Below are 12,026 nucleotides of genomic sequence, written 5' to 3'. Positions count from 1 at the left end.
ACTTTTATCGCCGACAGAAATTGAATTAATCCGAGACGTCTGGCGTCGAGTGTTGCCGTTTAATGGGGATAGATAATTCGCGAACTATCGTCGAAACGACGCGGCGTTTCTGTGCAGTTCGGTCTCTTGGCAGAGATATTCCAGCGGGAACTTTTTGCCACGGAGTAAAAACGAACGAGCACCTTTTCGTCCGAGAAGTTTTCGGTTATAGTTATAGGTTCTATTTACGGGAAAGCGTGCTTTTCCACTCTCGCGCGGTGGAAGGCGATGCCAAAACCGCAACGTGATACGGAAACCATCCCTTAAGTCGAGCTAGCTACTCGTAAAAACGTTTATACCGGTCGTTATTCGTCCCGGTTTTCGCCTAACTTTCCTCCCGCGACTCGCGCAGTCTCCCGGTTGCGTTCTTCCCGCACCCAAACGCCCGAAACTGTACGTTCGTGGAATTTACAGGAGCTCGGAACGGGTTCCCACGGCCGCGATAAATATAAACGTTTAACGAGATTCGACCACCGAGTACGAATTCGCTCGATCCTCGTTGCGTCTACGATCGCCATTAATTTTCAATGTTCTTTTCCTGGCCGTGAGTAACGACCCTGTTCGCGGCCTAATACCGCACTTTATCGATGTCGCGTTCAGCTATTTGCTCACCGTTACGACGTTGCTACGTCATTAATCAGTTCTCGCCGCTATCGTCTAATATGAGCCCTGTTACTGGCTTAATTAATGCTCCAACATCGAGCGCACTTCTCGTCGCGTCAACTGGTTTCCGCGTTTCAACCCTCCAATAACGCCGAAACCTTATGCTCGATTGATTGTTTATTAGACTCTCGAGTCGAGAAACAATCTGTTGCTAACCCATTTGTAAGTAGAAACGAGCGTTTTTCCACGAGTTCCTCCTTTGGCGATAAATTCGAGGATTTGAGCATTGATTTTTCGAAACTGCCACGGATCGTTAAACTTTTGCGACCTTTCGCGGCTCGACAAAACGTATGACTCGGAAACGCGGGCGACGGGTCGCGTTTAACCGTCGAATTAACTTCGTTTAACGAAACTGAACGGACGTGTGGCGTGTTTGGCCTCACTGACAGCGGTTAAACCCGTCTCGATCGTAATTTCGATCGTAAATCAGGCAACAATCGAAACTCGCGCGCGCGGCCGACCGTAGTTCAAAGTTTTCATTTTCGCCGGCTGTCAGGCTCCTCGCCATTTTCCTATTCCAAGCCAGCGACATTCATTTCGCCGCGAGAAGTTTTTCATTCCCGCTACCCGAAGATAAAGAATACGGAGAAAAGTAGTAATTTCGCGGGGGAAAAAGCGCGAGTAATGGAGTCGTTTGTAACGAAATCGCCTTCGAATTGGAACCGCCACGATGAAAGGATAGCGCGAACAATTAAGCGCGCCGTAACTTTTCAAGTTCCGGCAAATATTTTGTTCAATATTTAACGTACCTATATTCTAGTTTCTTTCCAGCTTACGGATCGTTTATTTAAACGAAGCGTAACCGTACTTTTTTCGACGTCTCCGGCGTACAATCGAATTTACGATAAAAATGTTACCCGACGGAAGCGTCGAGGCGCAAGAAGCGACAGAGTTTGCATAGGAAATGTAAGGGACCGACAGGAAACGCAGCCCAGAGGGTTGGTGAGTGGCCAAAGCCCCCGTTCGACAACCCAGCATCGGTTAATACAAGCCTCGGCTGTCCTTTGACGGCGCTTCTTCCACCCCGAATCGAATCTTTTCACCCCTGTACACTTATTAGCGCGGGGTTGTTATCGATGCGTGCACCGATACGAAGAACGCCGGCAGCACACCACTGAATGGGACGTACGGAACCGAATTGAGTAACGAGAAGAGTACGTCTATTCGACGTGCGTTTTAACGAGCACCCTTTGATCTACCGTCGCGGTTCCCAGCGACGCGGAAATCTATTTTCAATAAACCTTTCTCCCGTTTACGTCCGTCGTGCCCGGTCTACCGAGTTCGCTCGTTTATTCTTCCGACGATTTTCGCGAATCCAACCACGTGAATTTCTGCTAAAAAATATTCAAGAAACTACGTTCGGTCCGTGTTACGACAAAAGAAACGGTCGACGCGTATCGCCGAATCCCGGGGGCACGGTTAATCGGGGCAAATCGAATTTCCATGCTAGAAATCTCAACGAAATCCCCCGGCGGACACCGATAGCGCACCGACACGCTGGGGATCGTCATTTAATTTGTATTTAAATCGGCTTCCTCCGCGAGCAAATGGAACGGAATCTCCCTTTTTATTTCCTCGGAACGCCTGACGAAAATTTTACCGACTCCGGTCCCGCCCCTCTTTTGTCCAATATCCTGTTTCTTAATTCAAAGGGTTGCGCCGGAGTGGACGGTTTGTCTGGGATAAAACCACGAGGGAGCTTTGCAATCTCAAGAGTTTCTTTTTACCTTTATATTTTGATTTTCTCGGCGATCGAAGATGAGGCTCCCGGAGAAAAATGATCGATATTCTCGAGATAAATGGAGATTCCTCGAACATCTATCAGGAATTCGCTCGGGAGCCGAGAGGCGGCCAGGGCATCGCACGAAAACAGTTTTCGTGGAAGTTCGAGCAGATCGATCCTTATCTCGATGCAATCCAGCGAATGTTATTGCACCGTTACGAACGGCAATCGTGCAAACGGATTGCGTTGCATGCACGCGCTGCAACAGCCTCGTAATGCCTGCACAATACTACTTCGTGCGCCACAGACGACTCGCCTCGGGTAACGTATCAGAGGCCCTTTCGCGACGGTTTACGAAACGATAAGCTCGCCTTTAACGTCGTTCGAGAACGATTAAAACGCGAGCCAGACGGTTCACCGTGAGCTCTGTCTGGAGAAATTACGCGAACGACGGAGCGACAATCATCGACGAATCCGCGCGGAACGCAAAACGATAATTATCGTCTGTTCGTCCCCTACCAGCGTTCGCAACGACCATATTAACACCGAGGCGAACGCCAATGATGCCAATGGGGATTAATTCGCGAGACAGACGAAATTTAATGGAGGATAATGCACGGCTTAAAACGTTCGACTCGTGGCCAGATGTCAAATTTTCGATACTTTTTTTCCGTCGCAGTTTCGGTTCAATGACTCTGGATAATTCCCCGACGCGATCGTCCAACGAACGGCGCGAAACTTGTCGAGAGCCAAACGTTGCGACATAATTGTTCGACGGTTCGATAAAACGCGCCCGAACGCGACGGGAATATTTTATTTATTATCGTACGGGCAAAAAAAAAAAAAACATCCCCCCCGTTAGTGTGATGTCTTGTGAATGTTTAAATCGTCTGCAAATAATGGAGAACGAGGATGACGAGGCGGTTCGTTAATAAATAAGTTAAACAGCAGGAGCCCTGGATGAGGAACCCTGGGGAACACCAGATGGTCACATCGAGAGGAACCAAATGTCACGGACACGATCTGAATACGTCCACCGAAATAACTATAAGCCAGTACTGGATTTCCAACACCTAGATACAATTTTTATTATTTCTTTTTCTACCGCAGAGCATTTCCCGCGAATAAACGAATAATAATAATAACGGTTTTCGACAATTGGCAAATTATTGACTGTCGGTGGGCGTTCCCTTTAATGGTCGCCGACCGGAGGAATATTTGCATTAGCATCGACGATCCGTTCAATTAGTACCAGACGCTATGAATATTTATATCGGCTAGAAAATCTACTTTAATGGTGATTGCGAATACGGTTCCCGTGTACTGGTAGCCGCACGACGTTGGTGTTTTAAGTAGCTTCGATCGGGTCTTTCGTCCCTATCGATCCTTACCTCGTTCCACGAAGTAACAGGTTTCACTCTCCGGGAAAATTAAACTTCTCCGCGATACGGAAATTACCACGGTGTCGCGTCGTGCCTCTTGAAAGCTACGAGCCCCGCGTACAAAACAAGCAAAGGGAACGAAACTTGCAGACGATATTCGAAAACGTTAAGACGATTTAGCGACAAGAAATTTCTTCTCGCAATACCCGATAGTTTTCCAAACGTATTCGTTGAAAGAAAGATCCAACACTGTCTTCGCTAAGAGGAGACCAAAGTCTCTCGATTTAAAAATGGCCGTAGGACCGAGCAGAGTCAATATCCAATATACTATTTGCGCATGAAATAAATGAAACTCGCGAGGGAGCTGGAAGCGAAAAAAGTTTGGGAAATACAACCGAATAATAGAAAAAGTGCTTCTTGATGTCACGGCGCAGCGCGATATACAGTCTCCATTCCGAAGGGATCGGACATTAATCTAACGTCGTAAACACGGTGCAACTTCTCCTACCCATTGATGCACTTTATCTCCTTTTTCAGCAAGAGCCATCTCGACGGGAACGCGATTTTAATTATTGGATCGGTCCATACGTTAGTCATCAGCGAAATAAATTTTATCTATAATCGGGAACGCGGACCATAAATTGTACGAACGTTTCCTCTACGCGGCGTAGATCCCGAGTCACGACGGGTAAACGTATCGAAACCGTGCAGGTTTCTTAAACGATAAAGTTCGAAACGTATCTATATTAAAATCTCGACGTCGCAAAATTGTTTCCAAAGGAGAGAGATTTGCGAGAAGATGTCGTACCGTTACTTTTACAGCAAAAATGTACAGGACAGAAGTTGTCGACAAGTTCAACAACTTTTTTTCTACGAAACTTTCGATAGAATCAATGGCGAGCGAGATATCGACCTGACTGCCGCCTTCAATAGCAAAGAAACGTAGCGGCGAGGCTCGTAGAAATTTCGTGTACCAGGAAACGCTAAAACGGTTCGCCGTATTTCCCCGAACAACGTCGGGTAATTCGGCTAATCAAACAATAATATACAGAAATTACGACGCGCGTAACTCGTGTACGTTGAACTGATTTTGGAAATTCTCTGATATTACCTTGTCGCGACAGTGCAGGTTGCCACTGTATTTTATGACGCGTTACGTCGACCGTGACGCTCGCGTGTATAATTTCGCGCCGATAACCGGGCGAAATATTTCGAATTAAAACGTACAGCTTTACAGGGGGGTCGCCGCGCTATAAATTCGTTCGTAGGAACGCGATCCCGCGATTCTCTTTCCGTCTGGCCGTGGAATGGAAATGAATAGGATAGCGCGTGCACGCGTATTCGTTGCGCTCGATATCTGTTCGGCGTCGAGAAGCACCTGCCACCTCGGTGCAGCTTTTCGCCGATTCCAACGGATTCTCGGGACTCGTAAACAGAGCGCGAATGCCTCCAGTCTCGTGTACCGGAATTCTGCGAGAATGCCGGTAATCTCGTCTAATACCGTATCGCGTACAAATTTCAGAGCTTACGCGCCGCCAACGCGTTTCGAAATCTCCGCGGACGGCTCCCTTTCTTCCCATTATCGATTAACGAACGACTCCAGTTTCGGTAATCCACGACTCTCGGCCTAAAATCTGCATTCCTCGTCGACTCCGTTCGAGTATCTTCGAAAAATATTTCGCGCAAGAATTAAGTGGCTCCGGGGAAGCATAATTTCACATAATTTACAGTGGGACACACTGTATTTTATAACCGATGGAAATGAACCCTTCGTCGTTAATTGTACACTGTACACGGGCTGTCATCCGTGAATTATATAAAAAAAGTTCTTGTCCAAGGTGCTTATTATTCGTCGATTTCGCTTTTTATCGTGAACCGGTTCTAGCAACAATATCGAGAAAAGTTGCAACGAATTACAACCTTGCTAAGATCGATTACACGGACACTTAATTATTCGTGTTTCTAGAGTATCGATAATTTTCTACCGTCGTTGGACGACGTAAAACTCAAACCGGTCCTGTCCAGTGGCTGTAGAGATACCGATTCCACTCTCTCGTTGATCGTCGTGCGATTCGCGTCCTAGCAAGTTCATTAGCATCGGTTCGCTCTCCAATCTAATCGGTATAACCTTTTCCCGTGACTATTTTCAACTCTTTTCCGATCAAAATGTCACTTAAATTCGATGGAAACACACGATCGACCAGTGTACGAACACGCATAACAATTTTGATAAATGAATATTTCGTTCTCGGTAATATCTAGTCCTGTATAACACGAGGGTTGCGCGTTAACCAGTTAACAAAGCGATTATTATTATTTTTTGAGCGCGATCGGATGCTGTTGGCTGACCCGGTGGACGTCGAAACGAAAGAATTCCACGGCGAATTAGTCGCGAATATTTAACGTCGACGAGAGGGAGTTTGCTTAGGTTTCGCGAAACTGTGCTCGAGTTTAAATTTTGAATCACGTCGGGGGAGCAAGGTAACCGAAGGAGAGAAAATTCTGGAGGCAACGGGATTACGCGTAATTTGAAACATCAACGGTTCGATGCAACGCAGGTGACGATCGAACGGGATTGCCTCGCGTTAACGGTTAAATTTGCCAGTACAATGCGAACAGTCGAGATTCTCCTCGCAATTACGGGGACACCCTGCACCACCAGTCCTCGAGATCCAGCTGCCGCAATCCTAACAGGGTTTCACTTAAATCCCTGGACGAATCTCAATGACAATGGCCGAGCAATTTCTTTCCAGTGGCCGCCCATCCAAATTGGCACCTGCGACGATTTCGAGAAACCATTCGCGAGCGCCAAATATCGGGGGAATAGCGACGATCGCTTCCAAGTTTCGACGACGGAAAAACGAACGAGACGTGGCGAGGGCGAGGCGAGGGCGAGGCGAGGGCGAGGCGAGGGCGAGGCGAACCGATACGAACTCGAGCTCCAAGTTGAGACTAAATAGGCACAGTTTCTGGCTACGTTCTAACTTATGGACGGTTAATTAGTTTTATCGTCTCGCTGGGAGCCAGCCGTTTCGACAATGTCTCTCGCGGGGACGCGAAAAATTAAACCCTCCAACCAGATTCCTAAGTTAATTTCGATTTTTGCATCGCGGCGCGATCACGACCGGGAACAAGAATTTCTCGAGCGAAAGGATACTCCATTTTTTTTATTTTTTTTTTTCGTTAAAAGAACAAAATATAGTTTCGCGAGACGACATCGAGGGCTCGCTTCTTTGATCGTCGCGTCTCGATGCGGCCTGCGCCACGAGATTATGCAAATTTTATGATCAATAATCAGTGCTTTGAAGGAGGTCACATTGCGCATTGTGCATACGATCCGGCATGTATTACCATAATCTTAAACGCGGCTCTCTATTATGCCGCTTATTGCGAATAATCGCGTTAACTGCCGCGTTGCCGCCACTGCCACGTCTCTGTTAACGCTTCCCGACATTTTGCAGCTGCACGCCGTTACCGTTAATCTTCCAAGTAACCAGCAACGCGCGGTGAATAAGCTTTCTCGATCTACCGGCCAAGAAAATGCAATTTCGTCAATTATCGCGTCCGACTAGAATTTCAATTACGCCGCTACTCTGCCCTTTGAGACACCATCGATCGAGCTTCGTCGGATAAATTTGCCAGAGGGCCCTTAAAACCAGACCCCTTAAATGCTGACCCTTTGCTAATTTAACGTCAACAATTGTTGAAACGCCATCGCAGACTTTTACATCTCCCTTGGAGGATTCATTAACCTCGAATTACCGAAACTCTAGTCAAAAATTTCATCGGAGCGAGTTTGGAACTTTCTGCCTGTGGATCTATCCGTGGATTGTTTATTTCATTCTATGTCACTTTTTTTATATTTGCAGAATAGTTCGAATTAAATGGTAAACATTGAATTTATCACCGTTATCCAGAATGTGTACTCACGGATTGAAATGTTAAAAAATTCGACTCATAAATTTACCAGGAGGCAACACGTGACATTGGTTTCGAGTTCCGGCGCGTCGAGATCACCCCGAAAAACGAAAACATCGTCAGATTCTCATCGAACGATCTACGGTCATCCTGCCGTGCACTTTCAAATTCACCCGATCCAATAAATGGCATCTTAATAGCAAGGGATTAAACGTGCACGCGATTCCTCCGCTTATCGAGAGCCGTAAAGCCTCAACTTGAACGCTGATTAGAAACATTATCTATAGAAGGCTGCTATAACAGCGAACTCACTCTTGTGTTTGGAGCTGCTTTTCCACAAACCCCTGAAGAACGACATCCTAGCTGCCCAGCGCAGCACGAAGTGCAGCAGATCGGAAATCCTCCAGCCGATCAGGATCTTTGCTCGCGGCGTTCGATGCGGATTTCCGCGGCGTCAAGCGTCTCCACTCGCGAAACGCGCCGCGATTCTCGATCTCAGTGACATATGCCGCACGATGATTTCACAGGAAGCTTGTTACGCGCGATCAGAGCCGAACGATGGAATCAGACACTCGTTACGACGGTCGTGGAAGTTCGGGACGCGTCTCGAGGAGGAAAATAGGAGAGCTTCCCCAAGGACGAAGAGAGCCCGCGCGGAAACGTGCTGCCAGGAAGACAGTGCGCCGCGATGTGAGCGCGTCCGCACGGAGTTTATTCCGCTCCCCTGTCGCGTACATGCGCATCCCCATCCCAGTTACCGTTCTCATCCCCGCAGCCCGCTTCCCGGATTCCGGTTCCGCTTCCGAACCGGATCCCCGCCGAAAGGATAAAGATTATTTTCACGCATTCGCGGTCCGCGTTGCGTTATCGTTCCTCCCAATATTTCGTGCGTTTTTTCCCACCCGCGAAACGAACGACTTCGCGCGACAAACGAAAGTTGTCTCCAAGTATTTCCTAAATCGAACGTACCGATATTTCGAAATGCGCAAAATTACGACCGTATCATTGATTTTCTGCAATCGGCTCCCCTCTGTGCATCTCGACGAGGAATAATTTAATGAATATACATTTTAAAATCGTATCCCTCGGTACATACGTGTTATGAAAGATTATTCAAAGAAATATTCGCGCCACGAAGCTCAGATATGAAAGGTTAGACCTCGTTTCGAATAAGCTTTTGCTATTTACTTTTCCACGCAATGCATGGATTTATGCCGCAAGGAGTGCAATATACATTTCTAAGATTTGTGGCCCGTAGATTGCGTTCGCGGATAAATATTTGCATTCGGAAGTTTCGGTTGTTGCAACTCTGCAGAATCGCACTTCTCTCGAATTTCAGATGCGATGCCGTTCGATCCTATTTGCATGCTAAACGCGGGTCTCCACTTTGTCGGAACAGGGCAAATCGAATTTTCGTTTTTTTTTTTTACGTTTAGTAATAGATGAAGAATTTAAATTTTATTCGATAATTCGTGAAATTGACGGAGCTACGAGGAAAAAGCGGAAAGCTGCTAGGGACATTTATTTCCTACTGACCCTTAAGGCACGCTTATCGGCTCGTTGGCTCACGAAAGGGATGCAATGGCACTTTATAATATACGTATAAATAACGCGTTCTTTAAAAAAAATCTATAACATCGTCATTTTGTATCGAGTCGTTATTTTTTCTATTTTCTAAGAATTCCCAACTTTCCATACCAACGATTTGCTATCCATAAATAAATATAAATCATAAATTTACAGATATCAATGAGTGGCTAATTCGACAACGATCGGCGGTCGGTTCAAACCGCAAGATTCTAGGGAAGAAATTGATGGACGACGTGTGCGCGTTTAATAGGGCAAGAGTATAGTGTTCCGGGTCCTAATTTCATGGAAGATGCCCTTTCGAAACTTCCTAGAGTCAAACTCCATCCTATCTCCGTGGATGATAACGATCCTCGGAAGTTCTAACGCAATTTTGCCCGCCTCCCGTTGTTCCGCATTTTTGCGCCCTTTTATGCAGCCGGATTAAGCCCGAGATTAAAAAGGAACTACAAAATATCCGGGGGACGTGTTTTTAAACATCCTGAAAAAAAAAGTAACGCCCGTAAAACAAATTCCGATGCAACGAGTCCGCGGATAAATGGCGGAAAAATGGAAGCAACAACTACTTGATTATCCGAGGTCGTTGAACCTTTCTCGGCATTCGCTCGAATTCGAACACGGAGAATAAAATTTCACGCGTGTACAAACGAAACGGTACGAAGAGCTTCGTGGAAACAGCGACATGTATTTACAGACCAAAGGGAGTCCAGCTGCGGGTTACGAGAAAAAATATATAATGTGTGTTGCAAACCGTTCGGTGCTTCTATTTTTCTTCTACGCGGCGTGTTGTCATGCGGGAAAGGTTTCGCTGCGAAAATTCTTTCCAGCGAAATACGCGGTGCTTCATGTTTCACGAATGTATCGAAAATATCGAACAAAATAATTTTTTTAAATTCTTGGACTACGTGTGCGATCGAGCGTGAATTGGTAATGGCGTCTGACCACCACTCGCTGCATCTACTCAACATAGACCAGCTTATTAAATATTTTTGTCGCTGATAGTCTATTCTGCTACAAATAGTGTAACCACTGTTTTATTAACCCTTCCTCCGTTAATAATATTATCCGTATTTTGCCAGTCGGTCCACAGGGCTCGAAATAATCGGGACCGCCGTTGTAAATCGTAAAATCGTGTAGAACGGGAAAGTTTAAAATTATATTTCCATCGAAGTTTCCAGCAGACTGGAGATCGAAGGAGATACAGTCCGAAGAGAAAATACGGGCAAAACCGAGGGGCCTGTTCGCGAAGAAATTTACCGCGCCATCGAGAGGAAACAATAGCGAAGGCGGAGTAAAACGGCTGTGTCGAAAGTATCGAATATCGATGAGGCAAAAATTCGTTCCTCGCGGAGGGAAGAAAGTTGAAAAGAAACCGGGAGACGGTCGCGAGATGATTGACAAGAGAAACCATCGGCATAATGTTTTCCGAGCAGCAGCTGGAACGAGTTTTTGCACGCGTGGCGAAAATCCATCGGTAACTATCTCCTCTTATTCGTCCCGATTTATCTCCTCCGATCGGGCATGAATTTTTCACAAACGTACGCTCCGAGAGTTTAATAACGGACGTTTAAATAATTACGCGGAACAAAGAGGGAAGCGTTCTCCAATTGTTCCGGAGGAAGAGATCAAGTTCAACGCGCAGCCTTTAAAGCACAAGCAGAACGTGAGAAGAACGTTGAAAAATAATCGCGAACTCGCACTGTTTGCAGGGGAAACGAAGAAAGCCCTCTGTTCGTCCGTTTCGAGACTGTCGGAGTTGTACGAGGACTCGACGATTCGTTGGAAAACATTTTTAATTCCGAACGAATCTAAGATTCGCGGACATTATTCTTTCCGCGAGACAATAGATATGAAAACGAAGCGGTCCAAGACGTCCTCTTCCGGTTCTTCGGGCGATATTCTACCCTCGGTAGCGGAGCAGAACGAAATTGACCTAAACCGAGACCCTCGAGTGGGAGCAATAATAGCGGTCGATTCCGACTGGCAGCCACTGGAGAAAACTTCATAAATAAGTACCGCGAAAGCTCTTCCACTTCTTTGTCCAACAACTTCGTTTATTTATGGGATGCAAATTTATAAGAATTATTAGATAATAGTGCCATATTTGAAATAAAATATGGCTTCGTCATCGGACGATGGACGAAGAAAGCTGTTATTAAATATCCCTCGGACAGTTTCCGCGGTCGCGTTATTCTCCGCGCCAGGAAAATTCATTCTGAAAACCGTGATCCTCATTTTTTCCGCGGTCTCGCCCTGTTATTTCGTGTTATTTTGCAACGACCCTTTGTTCCGTGTCCCTCTCATTTTTCAAAACGGCCGAAAGTGACGCCCAGTCTATTCGCGTATTCCCTCTACAATCGTTCGATACTGACCATCGCCAGAACGCTTCGCGAGTTCCATCGAGAGCGATTAAACACCGTTGTGTACAGTGCACACAACGTGTTCGACATGTAGTTTCGAACTTCTCTGCAACTGTACTTGAAAACAGCAGTATCTCGACGAGTTCGATTCCAGCCGAAAAGGCTAATACGACCTGGCTCTGCTTATTACCGTTACATCGCCCGCCAGTTTCTAATTAAACAGAACGTTCCTTGCTCGGGGTTTGCCGAACCGAGATCTCGATCTACGACCGTACGTTCGACCCGTTTCGCGACGATCGTTCTAATTGCCCTTAAACTCGATGCTCGAGCAGCGTATTTTTCGCGACGGGAAGG

The 12,026-nt window shown here is 46.4% G+C and overlaps 1 protein-coding gene across 2 annotated transcripts in view; it reads right to left on the bottom strand.

Annotated features, from left to right (window-relative positions):
* LOC122398252 (low density lipoprotein receptor adapter protein 1-B-like) overlaps positions 1-12,026 on the bottom strand; it is a 41,012-nt gene that overhangs the window by 18,622 nt on the left and 10,364 nt on the right. Inside the window, exon 1 of one of the 2 annotated variants that reach the window (XM_043397961.1) lies at positions 8,038-8,288. The exons of the other annotated variant lie outside the window; for it this stretch is intronic. Coding sequence (XP_043253896.1) covers positions 8,038-8,083 — 46 coding nt within the window. The 5' untranslated portion in view covers positions 8,084-8,288. Of the gene's footprint in view, positions 1-8,037; positions 8,289-12,026 lie in introns of those variants that run through there. 2 annotated transcript variants of the gene reach the window in all.

The sequence above is a fragment of the Colletes gigas genome, unplaced genomic scaffold, assembly GCF_013123115.1.
Source record: "Colletes gigas isolate AHSC1104 unplaced genomic scaffold, ASM1312311v1 Colletes_gigas_Sc00011, whole genome shotgun sequence".
In the NCBI taxonomy this organism is placed as follows: Eukaryota; Metazoa; Arthropoda; class Insecta; order Hymenoptera; family Colletidae; genus Colletes; species Colletes gigas.
Note: the sequence above shows the minus strand (reverse complement) of the source record. Positions and strands in the feature narration are given on the sequence as shown.